This window comes from Malurus melanocephalus, unplaced genomic scaffold, assembly GCF_030028575.1.
Source record: "Malurus melanocephalus ecotype Western Australia unplaced genomic scaffold, MMel_1.1 scaffold_13, whole genome shotgun sequence".
Lineage (NCBI taxonomy): Eukaryota > Metazoa > Chordata > Aves > Passeriformes > Maluridae > Malurus > Malurus melanocephalus.
In genome coordinates this window covers 3,634,005-3,654,282 of record NW_026623245.1, presented here as the reverse complement: position 1 = coordinate 3,654,282, position 20,278 = coordinate 3,634,005, and the positions used below count along the sequence as shown (strand labels likewise).

At 41.8% G+C, this 20,278-nt stretch overlaps 1 protein-coding gene across 1 annotated transcript; it reads left to right on the top strand.

Moving 5' to 3' along the window:
• The first annotated feature begins 638 nt into the window (after positions 1 to 638).
• FERMT1 (FERM domain containing kindlin 1) lies at positions 639 to 19,664 on the top strand. The gene is made up of 15 exons (XM_057382679.1): positions 639 to 716; positions 3,788 to 3,959; positions 5,479 to 5,712; positions 7,107 to 7,253; positions 7,801 to 8,014; positions 8,826 to 8,928; positions 10,138 to 10,245; positions 11,088 to 11,219; positions 11,359 to 11,408; positions 13,470 to 13,594; positions 14,665 to 14,771; positions 15,299 to 15,520; positions 16,159 to 16,283; positions 17,919 to 18,060; positions 19,210 to 19,664. Exons 2-15 carry the CDS (start codon positions 3,809 to 3,811, stop codon positions 19,381 to 19,383), a joined length of 2,034 nt encoding a protein of 677 aa, XP_057238662.1. The 5' UTR covers positions 639 to 716; positions 3,788 to 3,808; the 3' UTR covers positions 19,384 to 19,664.
• The last annotated feature ends 614 nt before the right edge of the window (positions 19,665 to 20,278 follow it).

Genomic DNA, 20,278 nt, shown 5'->3' with positions numbered 1-20,278 from the left:
CTCAGAGACCCAGCCCGGGGGAGCAAATATCCTGTGATATTTATCTGTGGTTTGACAACTTCAAAGCTGCGYTGTTCTCATGAAAGTAACTATTTGTTGTCCATAGTGTGTCAAAGATTCAACCTTTATATCTCTGCAGTATTTTTTCCAGGATATGAGTTTAATCTGAAAGCATTTTTTTTCCTTTATTCTCTGTTTCTCTTTTCTGCCACTGGTTTGTTTTTTCCACTGTGCTTTTCCTTGTCACCGTACCACCAAGCAAATCAAAAGTTTAAGGCAAGAAAGACCTTCTATGGAAATCTGTCTTATGGAGCAGCCCGTTTCCTGTCGACTCAATCCACTTTTATTCTGTGCCTCTTCTAACACATCCCCACTTCGCAAACACATCTTTCTCCTCTTTGCCATTGCACCCCCGGAACTGATTTTCTCCGGGCAGCCCCAAACCTCTAAAAGCAGCGCTCGAAGCGGCTCGCTGGCCYGGGGTCACGGATGAAGTGTTGTGTCGGCGGGATGCGGGCGGGTGACCCCGAGCAGCCGTCGGAACGGACAGCACTGCCCACCACCCTCTGCCGCCGCGAGCGGGGCGGAGGAGGGAAGGGGAAGCGAGCAAGGGCCGCCTCTCCCGGGGGTGCTGCTCCTCCCCTCGCCGTGCTCAGAGGCCAGGTGGTGGCGAATCGCGCGGGAGGCGAGGGGAGCGCTGCCGGCGGGGACCGCAGGTGAGGAGAGCGGGGCGTTTTTTGGGAGCGCGCGGCGATGCCGAAGCGACCTTGGCCCGGCACGGGATTCCCGCGGGCGGCTCTGCGCTGCCCCGCGGCACCTGCGGCGGGGCCGGGACAGGAATGCCCCATAGCCCGGGGTTGTTTTTTTTTCTTTAACAACCCTTTCGCTGCGGTTCGGCGCGCTCCGGGSCCCCGCGGGCGCCTCCTTTGTGGGGCCGCGGCCGCCAGGCACTTCCTCAAAAGCGGGGGCTGCCGCGGGCGCTGCTCCCTGGGCTCCCCAGACCCACTCCGAGCTGAGCCAGGCACCGCCTGCCCGGGATACTTCGGAAAACATCTTTTCACTCCTCTTGACCTTAGCCCAGGATCCGTAGCAGGTTGTTCTAGCACGATTCACATCCTTCTCCATTCCCACTCAGCGTTTGAAATTTGGGGCTGTAAGGGCTAAAATCTGCGGAGGGCTCGATCTATAGAGCTGTGGTTGCTTTTCAATAGCTGGGTTGGCCAAAATGCTCTGTAGAAATCCCGAGTGGAGACAGCAGTAGCCTAAGGACATATTTCTGGCCTGTTTGATCCACCCGTGCCAGGCCTTGCAGCTGAGCCCACGTGGAGCCTTGGAGCTGGGGTGCGTTCCCGAGCAGATCCAGGCTTGACCTGAAGGCTGTAAGATGTGGAGCCCTGACAGTTTGGGTTTGGTTGGGGTTTAATACTGAAGGGTTCGTTGTTCTCGTTCCTTTGTTTGCCCCATTTTTGAGACCAGGCTTTGTGCTGCGTATTCCGGTGGATTTACAGCTGTTTGTGTTGCCTTATCTTCAAACTGAAACCACCTGGTCTGTAAAGGAAGTAAGAAGTGAGCAGCATTCCCTAAAGGGAATGAAGAGTGCCAGGATTAGTGCACTAAGACCGTGGTTTTCCAAGCCAGTGTGAGTGAAAGRAAGAGTTTCACCCACCCCTTGGGCTGCTCATTTTCACCCATGTCAGCACAGGCATTTGTGTGCAGATTTAGATTGGGAAGCAAACCCAAATTTAAAAAGAYACCCAGAAAAATCCAGATCAGCTCCTAAATGTTTTTGCTGGCCCAGRAGGGCAAATGAGACTGCTGCTTTTCTTTAACAAGGTGTATAGTGGAACAAGGGTGGGTAAAAGTAGAGCACGTCTACCACGTCACACCCCTGTGCTACAGAAACAAAATCACATTGTTTTCATCCTTTGGCCATGTATTAATTTTGAAGTAATTTGTTGATGCTTAGGAGCGTGATTAGGAGCATTTTGAGTTTTCTAAAGTCAGGATTTTTGTTTTGCTATGAATACATTGCAACAACAGCTGTTCTGTGCACCTGGTACTGCACTCGGTCGGAAAGCCTCCCTTGTCTGGGAGACCATCTCAGGAATTGGGTCTTGGATGCTTTGGGAGAGTCACAGCCCTTCCTCTCCACAGGTACATCCTGGTCTAATGCATACCTAAGCTTGTAAATCCATGTGGCACACGGCAGCACAAATTCAAAATCCTTTATCCCAGAGGCAGGAAATACTGTGTTACCCAGTGTYCAACACAATGCCTTTATTTAACAAGGCAGGCCAAGCAAACTTATTGGATAAGTATCAACCCTTGTTGGTTTAGTAACTGTTTGGTGAAAAGGTGTGGGCTGGCACATATAAGAACCCAATAACAACGGTGCTTGCTCTGTAGTGTAAATTGACCTCTTGGGAGTCCTGTGGTTATGAAGGTGCAGTTTTCTGACTTAGGGTTCTCTCTGTGTGTCCCTAATTTTAGAACTTCAGGGCAGACTCCCAGCCCCATGTCAGTGAAATTCATTGGTAAGGTGATCCCTYGCTAAAAGAATGGGTTTGAGATTATTCATGTATAATTTCATTTGTTTGAGGGGAAATCCATCTAATCTTTAACACATGCACTTTCATTGCCTTTCTGTTTCGAATCACTATTCTTTATTAGTCGACTGTCATTACCACCTCATTTCTAACATCCCATTGATGACAAATTTTGCATCAGTGGGGTTGACACCAGGTTATAAATTACTAAATACTTGTTTTTTAAAATATCTACAATAGCCTGTAACGTTGTTACCTCCCCACTGGCTTAGTCGTTTTTTATGTTGGAAGCAGCCTGTGTAGGGCACTTTCAGCAGAGTCTGTGACCCGGGTTCTCATGTATTGCTGAAAGCTTGCAATAAATTGAATTCATCCACTTTAGTGCCTAAGCCTYAACTACAAAGGCTTTTTTTGAGGCAGAGAGCTGATGTGGTACCTTCTCTCATTGGTTAATTATCACAAATCCTGCCTGCAGCATCAGTCAGCTTATACCTACAATGTCTTTGTTCAGAAGAATTCAGCTGATGGTAACCAAAGCTTCTGCTTGAAGCATCTTCTCTAGTTTGGTTTGGCATGATTACTGTTCACCTGTCCTGGCAGGAGCTGGTRCGATCTCAGACGATTCACTGTGCTGAGAAGGACACGTGCCTACATCCCTGTGCAAGTCAGCAGGAACTGCAGATCTGTGCCTGGATAATGCTGGCAGAGAGCCACTAAATTTGTTTGTCTCCCCCTGTATCTACTCAGAGAGGTAAAACTACCCTCTGGATTTGGTCCCATGGGAGCAAGCTGGCAGAACAGCAAGTGTAACCTTTGATTTGCAGTGAAAATTACAGCCCTAAGTGTACAAGTCAACAAAATGCCTTTGTTCACTGGACAGATTGCCAGTGAAAGTAGATACCACCCACAATTGGCCTTTTCAGTGTCCAGGCTCGCAGATTAGCCCTGTATGGTGGGAAACCTGGGTAAAACTGAGCTATCTCTACCCAGCTGRAGGCATCTGGGTTAGGGGGCATGGCAAAATCAAAATAAAACAAAAAAATCCCACGTGCCTATTTTGTAAATGCAATCACAAGAGCAGAGTCTAGTTCAGAGGTAACAAGATAACACCTCTGAAGTTCCAGCCAAGGCCGCTGTGAAGTCTTGGCAGCTTGGAATGATGTTGGGACTATGGAGAAATGCATTTRTTTCTGAGAGTGGAGGAAAAACATCCTGTTTGTTTGGCTGGTTTGCTTCTGCAGGACTTACAGACCTTTCCCAAGATGGTTTCTTCAAGTGAATATGGGTCTCACACCTGGGACCTCATACTGAGAGTTGATCATCAACATGAAAATGTAGAAAAGGAGTTTCCACTACAGGTCACAGGAGACCTTCATGTTGGAGGACTGATGCTGAAATTAGTAGAAAAAATCAGTGAGTAAACACCTGTTTAATATATGCAGTGTCATTAAGTAATATATGCAGCTTTGCCACTACAAAGAAAGGCTTCTGTGTGCCTTGAAAAGGCATTGCCTCATTTCTGTGTCACAGTACAAGAGTGGAGGTGCTCAGACTCAAGGGTTTTTGTGGTAAGAACCCCTYCCTGTGTTCCACCCTCAGTGGCTAAAGCCCCTGTGTTACCATAGTGCCAGCAAAACTTTGGGTTTGCCTTTCAGTTAGATGAAAATAATTAAGCCAGGCTAACGATTCAACTCCCTTTCCAGAAAGATGCCATAGTAGTAGATGGGTAGGTTGGGGGGCAATAGAGGTAGGTGATACTGTGTTTATCTACCTGCACCAATCGGAGAGACAGGACTAGTTGTTAAAAGACATTTCAGAAGTTACTGTTTCCTGTGCTGTTGTGGCRTTCTAGCCAAAATTTGAGCCATATTATCCGCTGCAAACATCCAGTGGAAAGCCAAGACTGGCCGAGTCAAAGTTAAGAAATGAAAGCAAAATATYCTCTGTACAGTCACAGCAAGTGAGCACAGGAAGAAACTCCGTGAACACTTCTGTCACCCTATCTGCACACTTACACACACATTGCAGCCGGAAACTGATGGTAGCCATAGTTTCCACTGGGTTGGAAGGCAAATTTTTCACAGTATTTTTTAACTAATACTCAGCTGGTGTGAAAAGCTGTCTATATTAATTTTTAAGGCAAATCTGTAACTGATTTGTGTCACCAGCTCTCTTGAGACACAGTTCTTACCAGGGTACTCCAAAATAGGACAGGGCTCTGCTGTGTTATGGACATGCTGAGGAATACCCTCCTCCTTGCTGGTGGATCTGATGAAGGACAAGGAATGATGTAAAGACTGGAACAGCTTGACCAAGATCACACAGAAGCTTTACCTKCTACTCCACATTGACATCAGGGAAGTCATCTAATCTTGGAATTCCCATGGAACTGAGAGCAGCAATATCTCTTTATCTCTTTCCTTGTGCTTGTGCTGCTACTTAGMTGTGTGTAACCAGGACTTTTGGGCTCGAGGCTGGTTAACACTCTCCAGATTAGCTGCTCAGTGCTGCTCCCAGGAGGCTGTGGAAGAGCTTGTGCCCATCTGGGTGGGTGCACATGAGATTTTGTGTGAGGATTTTCAGCTTGCACTGATGAGTTGAGATGTGGGTACCCTTGTTGACAGTCCCTATCCCCAGGACAATCCCAGCACTGGACCGTGTATAGCACCAGGTTCAGGAGATACTCTTTCCCTATGGATATCCTCAAGATTAAGGTAGTGCCACAGTCAGCACCCAAGTTAGCTCTTCAGGGAAAACAAAGTTAGTTCCCAATGTCTGCCACAAGAATTCAACAAATGGGGTCTWGGTCTCAGGACCTGTAGTTGCTACTTTAATCTGAATCAATATTCCTGTTTGCAGAGACCTGTTTCCAAACCAAGTGTTTTGCATATTTGCTCTTTAGTTTGTAAATAACTATTTTGTATTTTCCTAGAAATAGCACAGGATTGGTCAGACTATGCTTTTTGGTGGGAGCAAAAAAATTGTTGGCTTCTGAAAACCCACTGGACACTGGATAAATGCGGGGTGCAGGCAGATGCTAAGCTGGTTTTTACTACTCAGCACAAAATGCTGCGGCTTCGCTTGCCAAACATGAGGACTGTGAGACTGAAAGTCAGCTTCTCCTCGATGGTGTTCAGAGCTGTCAGTGACATCTGCAAAATGCTCAGTAAGTAAAACTAATCTCTGGCAACCAAGTAGGAGCATTTTTTGGGTGACTTTGTTTTGATGMAAAGTCTTTCCTCATAAAACTGTTAAGCTCAAAGAGAAATTTGAGACAGATTTTTGGCATTTTAGTATGCAGTTCATGTCAGTAGTTCTCAGTGTCTGTGATAATTGATGCATTGTCAGAAATGTCCCATAAGATGCAGGAGTACAGGATTACCAAAGTTAGCCGTTTTGTAGGAATCCGTGTAATCCTGGAGCAGGAGTTGGTCCTGATTGTTCTATGCCATTGACAAAGAGCTTGAGATTGTCAGTGTTTTACACCAGCCTTCACCACAGGCAATTTTACTGATGTCAACTGATTTATCACCAATTTTCGCTAATGTTAATGATTCTACTCTGCCTAATTGTTATATATGTCCACTTCAGAAGTAGCATGTTTTAAATGTTGAAACTTTTATATGCCCAGATCCCAGCCCAWGAGTGTCTCACAGCACTGAGTCCCCAAGTCTCTACTCTTTCCAATAATGGAGCATTTCCARGTAGAAGTTTTCGAGCATGCCAGAWATGTGCCTGTGATCAACAGGTATCAGTTGAATCTGCAAACAGTCTTCAACATCCCTTTTGTTTAGGGTAAAATAGCGATTAAATTCCTCATTTTAATTTAGATCTTCAACACTTAGCCCATTAACTCATCTTCAGARGGAATTTACTGCCTCATATTGATCCCCTTTCTATTTCATCTCCTAGAGGTGGATTGGAAAAGGTGTAGTGTCTTTATTATGCCTAACAGCTGTCATATAATGATTCCATAATTGTTCAACTTGGCCAAATTAAATATTTCTACCTACATTTTCCCTCCAGATTGAGTCAGTACAGGAACACTGTAACTTTGAATGAGTGAACACTTTCAAAAATGTCTTTGCTTACCCTAGAGTAAAAGTGTTTTKCAGAAATGAAGTGCCAAGTTTGTGACTGGGAATACCTGTCTGAATCAGTGGTAGGGAACAGTAAGAGCCAAGGCAGAATCTTGGATGAGAAATACAGTGAATAATAAAAGGCATGAATTTCAATTACAGTGGTTCTTGCTTACTTATAATCCAAATATTTCATTGATGTTATTATGCTCCTAGGTGACTGCAGAGCTATTAGGGATAAAGAGCCTYTCCCTGGTGTTCTAAATGCAGTTACACTTCCTGCAAAAGTAGATTTAAATCCTGTCCAAACTCACTGTCACAGTCTTGTTATAAAATTAGTGGATTTTCTGTAGCTACTGCTTTCAACCTGCTAAAAATAAAGTTCAGATTGCAACATGAAGCTTCCTGAAATGCTRTTACCAACCATGGGTGCTCTGTTGGATGTAATCATCTTGCTTCACTTCCTAAACTGCCACTGTAGATATCAGAAGGTCAGAAGAACTCTCTTTGTTGAAACAATCAGAAGGCACGCTCAAAAAGAAAAAGAAAAAAGACAAGAACAACAAAGACCTAGTTACAGAAGATATCTTAGACCTGTGCAACTCTCCAGTGAATTCTGGATTACCAGGTAATGAAAATCAATATGATTTTATTCTTCTGACTGAAAGTCAAAAAGGGGAAGAAATTCTTTGTTATGCAATTGAAACCTTGGCCAGTTTCAAGTAGGATGGTCTTAGAGACACAGTGGGCCTGAAATCAGTCGCTTCAAGAAATCTCAACTACATCCATCTTTTTCTTGTTGTCTCTATAAAGGTTTTCCTTTCCATTGATATGAGAAAGGCCATACTAGAAATCAGGCTGTGGCCATGCACACAGGATGTGCTACTGCCCTTTGAGAATGTGGGATCACACAATAGCAATCGAATTTGGCAGCCTGCAAGGAAGATGAGGAATAAAGGCTTAAAAGCATGTGTTTCCCATTTCCAACACAACTGAGATATTTCACAGAGCAAGAAAGAGAATTTCTGTCCCTGAGGTCACATCACCTGTGAAAGGACAAGGCCAGCTGGAAATGGCAGAGATAAGAGGCTGTCCTGAAAGAAAAGGTTTAGTTTGGTCCTGTGGTAACCTGTAACCATTTTYCATGGGAATAACATTATGCTCTTAACTTGCAGCCAATCCAGGTTTATACAGTAAAACCATGACACCTGTTTATGATCCTATCAGTGGGTCACCAGCTTCTTCTACAATTACTTGGTTCAGTGATGGTTCCTTGAGTGAGCAGAACTGCAGCATCCTGGCCCTCAGTCATCCCAAYTGTTCTCCTGAAACACTGGCGGAGATGTACCAGCCACGGACTTTGGCTGACARAGCCAAACTTAACGCAGGGTAAGGTAGCTCTCATGAAACCTTTTGTTTTGAAATGATCAGTGATGTCATTGTGCAGGCTCTGGACTAAAATCTGTTGTTAGACAAAAGCAAATTCAGTTGAGCACGATGGGCACAGCTAAAGGACAGTTTGAATGGCAAACCCCAAGGGCTTTAAACAGATGTGGATAAACTCAATMATTTTGCATTAGAAATAGTGACTCACTGAGTTCTGCACAAGTTCTGCACATTGCTTATTGTTTATGCCCAGAGGATACAGAGCACTCAGGACTTTTGTGGTGCAGAGAATTGAATGTGTGAGAGGATTGTCTCTCTTGCATTAAACATGAATTTTAATTCTTAGATCTGGGAGCATTTAACAGATATTTTCATTGGATTCCACTGGATTACAGAAGTGGCTGGAATTAYAAACCAGCAAATACTGAAATCAAAMGCAGGAGTTCAAAATATCACAGGAAGATTCTCATCCTTTCCTAAATTAACTTTCCATTTCTGCAGATGAAAAAGAAAGAAAAAATCTCATTGGTATCAATCATCTCACAACTAGCTASTGCTTAGTTTCTGGTATCTAGTCCTGATATTTTGAATAGTGCTGGAGAAAAAAAAATAGGAAGATCATGATACTGTGTTTATTCAATGGAAGTTGGAAATCTATATSAATGCTCCACCTTCTTGAGTTACATGAATTTTCCCTGGACTTGCAAGAATTAGAGCTGTTTGTTCCCACTTTTTGTTTCACAATTGCACTGAAGCTCTGCAGGTCTGATGGTTTTCCTGTCCAGATGAATCTGTGGGTTGTTTTCTTCCACAGCTGGCTGGATTCATCTCGATCACTTATGGAACAAGGCATTCTGGAGGAAGATCAACTTCTTCTACGCTTTAAATATTACACTTTCTTTGATTTGAATCCAAAAGTAAGGGYCTTATTTTTATTGCTATTCATTGTTTGCCTGCTTTTATGTACAAGACCTATATAGTAATACAGAATGTATAGAGCTGTATATAGGATTTTAGCAATGACTTGTAACAAACCCTTCAGAGATCAAACCCAGCTTCTTCCCCTCAGCAATGGCTGCACTTTTATCCTCTGGACACTGAATCGCTATTCCTCATGTGAAATAAGATTTTCAATATAAAGATGGGATCTGAAGAGCACCAGAAACAATACCTGTRTTTCCAGAGGGACTGGTTTACTTTCTGTGTCTCTTTTAAGGAGAAAAAATAAGGGGAAAACTAGACCAGCTGTATCCTAAGTGATGTAATTAATCCTGGTTTTGAAATTGGGCTTAAAAATKAGATTTATGTTACACTGCTCTCACTGAATCACAGCTTTTCTGAGCTGAAGCCTTCAGAAGCAATGAGGCCACTCCAGTTTATCTGGTATATTTTTGGGTGAAATGTCACCCCCACTAAAATCCAAGTACATGTCTCAACTTCGGCAGCCCAAACATTTTCCCTTCTTTGCCCAGCCAGCCCCAGAGCCAGAGGATGAAACAAGCCAAAAGAGCTTCGGGCAACTTAATATCTCACCTCTGCTGGGAGAGGTTACAMACAAAGCTTTCCTCTCACATCACCTACATTTCACCACCTCTGGGGCTTGAATGTTTCTGTGAGTCACTTCAGCTTACTAACTAAGCATATAAGAAGAAATAATAAATATCAAAAAAACCTGATAGTGAATTAAAGCAATCTGGCAACTGTCCAGTCAGTGCAAAGGCAGAACCAGAACTGAAAAAGCCAAAAAGCAGAAGAGAGGAGATGAGGAACAACAGTTCTGAAGGTCACATTCTAATCAGCTGTATCACTGACTGATTTTCACTCTCTCAGTGTGGTTTCACATCTCTGTTACCCCAGTSCAAGGCCTCCTGCCTCAAAAGGGGGTATCAGAGTCTCACCTTCTGCCTCAGCCAGAGGCTCCTTGTTCATTTTCTGTTGGCTCAGCAAGCCCTGGGACTGTGCACACAATCACAAGACCTGGTAYAAGACAAGGAGGGGAACAAGGCAGAGGTGGGAGGAGGAAGGAAACAACCATTTCTAACGCTGGTCAGCCCAGTGTTAGATCAGCTGATTGTGAGTCTGTATTTTGGAGGTCACTGATGACCAGTGTCTTCTCTTTCCTACAGTACGATGCAGTGAGAATCAACCAAATATATGAACAAGCCCGCTGGGCCATCCTGTTGGAGGAAATTGACTGCACAGAGGAAGAAATGCTCATCTTTGCTGCGCTACAGGCACGTACTTGAGCCAAGTTGCAAAACCTGTTCCCTCAAGAGGCAGGCACAGGTTAGGACAAGACTAGGACAGAGCYGAGGCCAAGAGCTCTGCTTGGACTGGGGGTCTGCTCTGTGGGTGAGAAACAATCGGCAGCATCCATCATCAGCTAAACCAACTAAACTCAGTGGCAGCAGTAACACCATTATTCAAACAATTGAACCATTTACAAACATTATCTGCGCCTGGAATGTAACTTTTTTTTTTATATCAGTATTAACATGAAGTGTTGCTTCCCATTCCAGCTACCATCCTTTCACCTCTTCCTGAAAACTTCTGTAATACACATGTTCACGACAGGATAAAAACTACAGCACAGTGTGAAGATAGGGACACTATGGAATACATGAAAATTTAACATGACTGAGCATGGCTTAGTCTCTGATTATGGGAAATAAGACACAAACCCTTATTATTAATAAATTCCTTCCTTTTAAATGTAAAGGAGCTGCCAGAAATTCACAGCCTCTGCTCTGCTCACTGCAGAGCACCAGAAAACCTTGCTTCYAAATTTCCACCTGGTAGAGATGGCAGGACTAGAGATCCAAGTGTAGCTCTGATTCAGCCTTCCAGAACAGGGACAATTTTTCAGTGAAGAAATAGAAACACTGATAATTGAAACAGGGAAACATTATCAGCCTTTGCGCTGGAGTCACAGTAGACATGGCAATTTCTTTGGAAAAAAACTGGTTCCTGAAAAACTTCACACATTTGTCCAAGATCTAGTTCAGGAGACCAAATGATCTGTTTTCAAACACTGTGATTGTGCGTTGCTAATTGATATATTGATGTTTTATTTTAGTACCATGTAAGCAAGTTATCATTATCATCAGAGACACATGATTCCACCTGTGAGTCAGAAGTAGATGAAGTAGAAGCCGCCCTTTCTAATCTGGAAGTGACACTGGAAGGTGGAAACAAAAGTAACATTTTGGTATGTCCTTTGGGATCCCAGAMTTCCTTTTGCTGTGGCAAATCTTTTGACTCTGATGAGCCTTCCTCGTTCTGTAGTTTTTTTAACAGTTGATTACAGAGTGCATTGTACTAAAATTATTCCTAATTATTCCTGATAGGARGACATTACAGACATCCCAAAACTTGCTGATAATCTCAAGCTAGTCAGGTGAGTTGTWAAAATTAATAATAAAACATACAAAACAAAATGCTTAACCTTGCAAGAGATCTCCTGAGTTGYTCATTTTAATCTAACAGTAGATCTGGCAGTTATAAATTGACAAATACCCCAATAGGTCTAACCAGCCTAATACCCTCTTCCAATCTTTCTCTTCCTGGTTCTGACAAAGTTTCTTGGCGAATCTTTCCAGCTCCTGGGATGCTGTTCTTGTACTATTAAAAGACCCTGCTCTTTGCATTATCTRCTGCTCATTAGTCACCATCTCTAAACAAAAGAGCCTACAGTTTTATTTTCAATCACATTTACTTTTTTGCCAGTGAAAAACTAGAAGAAACTTGCAGTTCTCCCTGAGCARAATTTCTGAAAGTAACCCCAGGGAATGTATTTTTTTAAACAAAAGAAATGACCAAATTACCCCTTTCTAACAAAACACAGTCTGGTTTTCCTAATATCAAAATGTGTTTCTGTGATCCCCTTATAATATCTTGATTTATGGGTGATTTAAATGACTGTAGAGACCTCAAGTCTGYAATGCTTTTTATCACAAAACAGTCTTTGTGTTTTAGAAAGATAAAGTGTTCTGTTGTACAAATATTTATCAGATTAATTCCACTGACAGATGGTATTCTTAATCTGGGAACTGAAAACTGCACCTGAAAAAATTTAACTGTTGTTAACTGCTAACAATTGTTAATTATTAATTCCAATTTGAATTTTATTTTACATTCTTGTTATTAAGGTGGCTTAAGMTGGAAGGGAATTTAAGCTTTTAACAATGGGTTGTTTGTTTTYCCCCAGCAGTAGAACAGTTTGCTTTTAAAAGCATTCAGCTTATAAAGGTTATTTTTCATCATGAAAAATTCCTGTATAAATGATACATCACTTACCAAACCTAAGACATTGTAGAATCCAGGGAGGGCRTTAAACTTTTCTTTAAAAGAACAACACCACTTTGTGACTATAATTATTTGATTAATTGTAAACCTGAATGCAAAGCTGTGCATGTCCTACTGCTGACTATTCATATGGTGAACTTTTATTCCTGTTTATTCACAGTATGCACCACAGTAGTGCACCAGCAAGTGCTGTCTTMCTGTGGGGACAGTAGTGTGAAGAATTGCAACATTTTTTTTCAAAAACAACAAGAAAAAGCATGTTTTCAGCAGTATTTTCAGGGATAGAAAAATAATTTTGTCAGTCTAAAAAAAAGTTATAGTCCCTTATTTTTGAAGAATGTCATTGTATCGGAAAACTGAAACYCAAATTATTTGGTAGGTTTGAAAATCTAAGTTTTTTTTTAATTTAAACAAAAAAAAATTTGCCATTTTCTAGAAAGGATTCTAAACCAGACCTTTTAGAAGGGATCTGGAGAAGGCAAGAGTGTGTATAATACATCCCCGTTTTCTGGCTAGTTCTATACTCTTTGTACCATCATCTTTAAAGGGAAATACTAGATTTTTTTTTTCTTCTTTTTCACTTTGTTGATGACCTTTGTCGCTAGTTGTGAAATRTGTCTCTACTCAAACAGTGCTAATAACTCTGGTTTTCTTTCCTGGAGTGCTATAAAGCTTCTATGAATTTAGTGAAGGATTATTTGGATTTAGCCAAAAAAGAGGGTCTCTACTTCCTTACCATGAATCCAAGTTGGTTTTACAAGTGCAAATATTCAAKATAAGGAGCTATGAAAAACTGATGCCAATTCTAGTGCACGTTAACAAATCAGGGGGTTACATTTGTGTTACTGAGTTCACAAAAAAGAGAGAATTAGCCTATTAGAAAGGAACAGTTTTGAATGGGAATGGAGAAAAAAAAAAGAGAAAAATCATAGATGGGATTCAGCTAAAATCTGGAATAAAAACTGCATCCATACCTGGGACAACCTGAGTTGGATCCAGGCATTTCCCACTCCCCTCTACTGCCTCAGGTGTGAGAAACCCAACCAAAGCCATGGGTATGACCTTGAATTTCAGAGGCACTGTAATATTTGTGAGGAACTTGTCAATTTGTACGTGTTGATACAAACAAATGGAAATACTTTTTTTATGGTAGGCCCAAGAAGCTGGCACTCAAAGCTATCAAGACATATTGGTTTGTCTTCAGAGACACTTCAATATCTTACTTTAAAAGCAAGGAAACTGCGCAGGGAGAACCTATTGAGAAACTAAACATAAAAGGTAGGAATTTTCCTTTTTTTAACTTTTTTTGTTGCATTTGTGAACTGAATAAAACAAGAAATCCCTGCTAGACTCAGGAAGACAAATACAGCAGCATTTCATCTGGGAGCTTTTTCAATTTCTGAGGCTCCTAAGAAGGCAGATTGCACCTGCAGAAGAGGCCTAAACAGAAAAGATTCAGTAGTTTAACCCAAGATGGGATTATCAGAGCCTGATTTGTAAAATGCCCTGAGGCAGCACAGAAAAATGAATCAGGTAGAGAATGTGACTTGTGGGATGCTTTATTTCCAAGTTCTTTCACTCTGCATTTAAAGGGAAACATTCCCCTCTGTCCCTGGCACACGCACCCTGGCAGCAGAGGATTATGGATGATGCCATGGGCAGGAATGCCACWGGTTGTCCCTGCATTCTGCTGTGCAGGGGCAACTCCAGGACCTTCTCTGGGCCTTGCTTGTGTGGAGCATGGAGATTCCCATGGCTACAACCAGCTGCTGGAGGAGGAGCCCYGGGTGTGCACACAGAAACACGAGCACCTTGTATAGCCTCTATCTACGTGTACTCCTGCAGGGACATCTTTTGTTCAGCATCAGGGAACCAGTGATGGCCAGGACTCATCCTAGAAGAAGCCTTTGAAATAGAAGATTGACCCCTGTGCACAAATGGCTCTGCATCCATCCCAATCTGCATATCCTCAGTAGATCAGAGAACGCATGGGAAAAACAGCCAGGGTGGCTGGAACCTCACCAAGTAGCCTCTTCACCACTTCTCACCATTTTAAGTGCTGAGTGTTTCCCAAGATCAGGCTGAGGTTTTGGGAGCACTCCCATCCTTTCACTTCCACATTGAYTCACGTGCTCCCTGAACTTGGAGTGTTCATCACCCTGGCAAGCCAGACCAGGCAGTGAACTACAACRAAAACCTTTCATTAGGGCCTAAGCTTCAAAAGTCTTGGCCCTTGATCTYAAAGGAAAACAGCCATGAAGTGCTGTTCCTTAGTATTAAAGCAGTAATTAAAGTCACTGATATAGTAATGAAATAAATTAATTTTCTTTTGATTCTCTGTGATCTAGGATGTGAAGTTGTACCAGATGTAAATGTTGCGGCAAAGAAGTTTGGAATCAAATTACTAATTCCTGTTGCTGATGGCATGAATGAAGTATATTTAAGATGTGATAACGTGAGTAATAAGACAAGTGAAAGTTTGGATGCCAGATTTATGGTAGATTGTCCTGTTCTTGAATTTGATCTTTAGAAAATTTAAGAGTTATGTGGTAGCTTAACAAATACATAATGATTATGGGTACATAAGGGCAATAATCTTTTGTTTATTATCAGTTGCCAAGTTAAACTGATAGAAAGAAAAGCAGAAAAAAACTATCAAAAAAAAAAAGTTACAGTATTTTGTTTCAGTGTTTTCAGAGGACTGATGTTTGGATTTTTTCTTTTTTCTTAATTAGAACTCTCCCCATTCAGATGAGGAGAGCATGATAAGGATCTTACATTAGTTTTCAGTTTATTGAAATGTATCAGACCAAAGTGTGTGAAAATGTTCATTAGGTAAAAACTAGTCATTGCAATAAACTTTCCAAAAGAATCTACTTCGAAGAACTGGATATCTTTGAAAACTTAAATTCCACCTAGATGTAGGTGGAACCAGTCCAATCAAGGAGGGAGAACAGCATCAAAYAATGGATTGTCTTGCAGGAGGATCAGTACGCTCGGTGGATGGCTGCTTGTGTTTTAGCCTCCAAAGGCAGAACGATGGCTGACAGCTCCTACCAGCCTGAGGTCCAGAAGATCCTTTCATTCCTGCAGATGAAGAACTGGACCATGTGTTCCCAGGCTGCCTCTGAGCCAGAGACTGTAGATATGAAACCTGAATGCTTCGTCTCACCACGCTATACCAAAAAATTCAAGTCCAAGCAGGTATCCTGAGCATGGCTCGATGGCTGGGTGTGAGTGATTCCAGTGGTTGTTTAGGGATGAGGCTGGATCAAAGCAGCATTTTGGAGCCGTACAGTACAATCATCTTGCAATGATCATTTGTCCCTTTGTTAGAGGCTTTTTCTTTGAACTGAACACAAGGACAGGTGTTTTGGCACCTCCTCCAAGTACCTCTMCTACATCCAAAACCTGGCTTAACAGGGTGTTCTGCTCCTGATAACTCTGAAGTCTCTTCAGAGTAAGAAAGGAAATGTTTTAGGGATGAAAGCTGCTTTTTGCATCTGAAACAACAGGGTCTTCCTGTCTTCTTGGCATGGGTGCCTTTCCTTCCTCTCCACCTAATTGCTTGTCCACTGCTTTTGCTATGCAAGAAGTTAGCCTGCCCATCCTGAGGAGGGTCTGTAGAGAGCAGTATATGGAACCAGGGCAGTACTGCACAAACCCAGACCTGAGACCTTGCTGTCCATTCTGCCCTTGGTACTCAGGATCTGTCCCCAAGTGCCCTCTGTGCTGCATCTGCACAAACAGTGAGGACCAAGTGTCTGAACATGGCATCAGACCTCATGATTTTTTTTGTTATCTAGTCAGCTAAAAACCTTCTCTCTTCCTGTGTTTCCCAGCTGACTGCTCGTATTTTGGAAGCTCACCAAAATATATCCCAGATGTCCCTGGTGGAGGCCAAGCTACGTTTTATCCAAGCATGGCAGTCCCTTCCCGAGTTTGGCCTATCCTACTACATTGTAAGGTAATTGCACTSTCACTCATGTCAAGCTGTTGTAATGTATTCATGCTCAGTGATTTGCAGGAAGTTCTGTGACTCTCTGTTCTGGAAACATTCTCTATTTTTTTTCCCCACAGAGTTTTTTTAGTTCTAGTGATTTCCATACTGCTATTCTTTTCTATAGGAATAGTACCCAGTAGCTCCATTCGTGGAATGAGACTCTGCATTTCATCTGCCTTGGTACAGACCTGTCAGATTTAGACTGAAATAACCTCTCACTAGGATTAAACCCTTACTGTCATAAACTCTCCAAAATGTAAAAAAAGTACATCTCATTGATGTGCTCAGGTTTGCAGGATGTGTTCACTCTGACCGTTTCTCATTGCAATATGATAAAATGCTATTTTTTTTTCTATTTTACTAAGAAAACAGAAAATTATCCCTTTTTTAGGTTAATCCAGAAGAGCAGTGAGCACAAGAAAGGTCCCATTGTGTTCACAGAAGTTTTCTTGGACACAGCAATGTTCTGACCTGCAGTCTTTTCTCTTGACAAAGCACCAAAAATCTGAAAAGTATGGGCACAACCATACTTGGAGGCACCTTCCTTAATTTGTGCTTAACACACTTTCCAGGGCTGCCCAGGAATTACCTGTGCTATAAATGTTGGTCATTGGACTTTCCAGCTTCTAAACTGTACCTGGGAGWCATTTGAGAGAGCACTGCTTGTTTGGAGCCAGAAATCTGCCTGAACTCAGTGCCCAGAAATGCTCCCTGATCCTGTCGAGTTTACTAACACAGGTACAGATTTTTTGCCCTGTCTGTCAGCACTAATTTTGTTAAAAATACAAACAAACCCAACACCTGAACTGCATTTTGTCATGGYGAACTCTACAAACTGCTGGGCAGTATCTCAGTCAGGCATTAAGCACAAATTGTGCCCAGGTCACATTCTTTCCCTAAGGTCCAGCTGCATCTAAGGAGAGAAGGTTCACAAATAGGATCAAAAATACAGAAAATACAGCACACTGATGAGATTTCTTCCTGTTTTCAACATGAAGGTAGAGGAAGGTAGTTTCTTTGCCAGAGTMATCTTTTCCTAGCTCTTCCCAACTCATAAATTTCTGTCCCCCAAAGGTTCTGATACTTTTGCATTTATTTTTCATCTCTAATCAGAAGAAAGTTGAATTGTTAAAATGCCTCAGTAATTTTGTAATGTGATTTGTACTCAAAAACATGTATATATCAGTTGTTCTGGTTATATAATTTAGGTTAATACAGGTTAAAATATCTAGAAGAACATGTTTCAACACTAGAGAAATGAAGYAACAAAAAATATTGTTGGCATTTTTCCAGTAAAAATATAATCAATTTCATGCATTTAGGAAGAACAGTATTTTTTAGCAGGAAACAATGAATTGACAAGATTTCAGCCAGATCTGCCGGCCTGATTATTTTCCATSTTACACCATGGCTCACCAGCCTAAACTTTTGCTTTATAAGAAATCCTGTTCTAAAGATGGGYCCATGCTCTCCTCAATCCCAGGCTGTTGTGAATTTTCCCATGTTTTTTTTCACTTCCAGAGGAGAGCAGCTGAAATACTTCTGTACACAGAAATCATTGCAAAGCAGATCTGCTCAAATGTTTTGGGTTTTTTTCAGGTTTAAAGGAAGCAAAAAGGATGACGTGCTTGGGGTGTCCTATAACAGGCTGATACGGATAGATATGGCCACAGGAGATCCTATCACAACATGGAGGTTCTCCAACATGAAGCAGTGGAATGTGAACTGGGAAATCCGCCAGGTAAACCTGGAACAGCTCTGCGTTCAGTCCTTGCATTTCACACACTGGAGGATGCTTTCAGAAAATATTTTCAAACCTCAGTGAAAAGATTTTGAACGTGTTGTGACATGTTATTAAATAAGCTGTCTGCAGTTTTTCTTAGTGGAGTCTGTAGTCAAAAATCAAAAATTAAAAAAAGGCCGATTTCAAAGGTTCTAACGGAGCTTACTCTTTACAAGTTGCCCTTGATTTTGATGGAATGAAATATAAAGACCCCRAGGTAAATTCCAACATGTCGTGTTTACTGCTCTGTCAGTAAAAATCTCACTTTAGCTCTCGGTATAGTTTAGCTCACGCATCATTCTCTACATTGTGGTGATTTAGTTTCTATCACAGACTGAGGATACAGGAACCCAGTTTATCTTTCAAATCCCAAGCTGAGACTGCAAGACCTGCAACTCTATGTGTCRATGTTGTCCCTGATTTGATGTTTCAAAGCCTGAAGCCACCTCTATAAATTGTGGATTTCTGGGGTGGAACTAGTGAGGCCTAGTGTTAAATTGAAGTAGGCTGTAAATTGTTCCTGCTTATGGAGTTTTCCACAACCATCTACCAGATCGAGGAGAGGTCAGATACATTCCCTGTTGCTCTCCTGCAGTACTCCCTGTGCCAGAGCCTGTAATTCTGGGTCAGGATGCTGAGTTTGCTTTAAATCCTTCTCAAAAAAAGGCAGAATCCATAGTGATCAAGTAAGCTCAGTTTGCTGCATTTCGGAACTAACAATAACTGAAACCCCAAAACTGGGACACCAAAGGCAGATTAAAGATCACCACATAACAATGGACAGAATATACATTATTCATTAGACAAATAGGATGGCCATTCCTGCTCTTCCCAGTGTTCACTTTATATGTCTTTGGAAAAAAGAGATACAAGATTTTGTTCCCTGCCTAAACAAGCAAAAATATTTCACCACAAGAGGGCCCTGCTAGAGCAGCAAATTCAGAAACAACCAGCCAAACACCCTCAGCATCCAGCAAAACGCTCGGCTAGCAGAGGCCGGTACTGCTTTATCACAGTATTTGTGACCCAGCTGTGCTCTTACACTTCTCTCTCTTCCCAGGTTATCTCTGTGTCTGTGTCTGATTTTGCTATATCTGTTCTCCCTAGGTTGCCATCGAGTTYGACCAGAATGTGTCCATTGCTTTCACATGTCTGAGCGCAGACTGCAAAATCATCCATGAGTATATTGGGGGCTACATCTTCTTGTCAACACGTTCCAAAGACCACAATGAAACATTGGATGAAGAACTCTTCCATAAATTAACTGGAGGTCAGGAATGAGATGAAGTAAACTCTCTTCCCTCTGCCTGCTTCTTCTTATAGCTAAGACTACCAGAGATTTAAAAAAAAAATCTCTGATTGTTAATTGGTGCCTACTAATTACTGTACATGTCTATTAATCTTGTACTATGACTGGGACTGTTGACAGTTTTTGTTAAATACTGARGCTAAGGTCACTGGATGCAATATGGCAACTCCGTCATCAATACTTGAGAAAATGTAATCATCTTTGTTTTCCTTTTGTACAGCTCAATGTTTTTAAATAAACAGCATATAGCCACTGCTTAGTTTTTTTATYTAGTATTTTTAATTGCAGCAATCTGTTTAAGCATTCAAGACATGTAACTTGAGGATATGGTACAGCAAATTTTSTTCACTGTTACAGCCATGCAACTTCCACTGTTAAACTGGCCATTGTTAAAGATAGCATTTATCAGATCTAAGCCGAATAAACACATATTTTAAAACTCCATGGCTTGTCTAACACTTGAGAACACAAAACATTCCGAAGTCCTGCAGACTAAGCAATCGAAACTCCAGTAGTGATTACTCAGTTTTTAAAAAATGTAGTACCCACATCCACCTTCATCCCTTAAAGTGGTTGCCTGAAAGTGAGAGAAGCTGCAGAGCATTCTTCTTGGCAAAACAGGATCCAAAATGTTCAACTTTTGAGGAACACTGTCACTTACCTGGTCAAAAAATGTGCTTTAGGAGCCTTCTAAAATTACTAAAGAGGCCTCTGAGTATGAGTTTCTRTTTTCTGTCCCTGTTACTCTGTTTCACTGTGACATCTCACTGAACTAAGCTGTTCATGTGTGAGGGTCTGAAATACCTATAGAAATGATCTTATATGTGTGCTGCAGAATGCAGAGTGATGCTCAGAGGGCTGGATCCC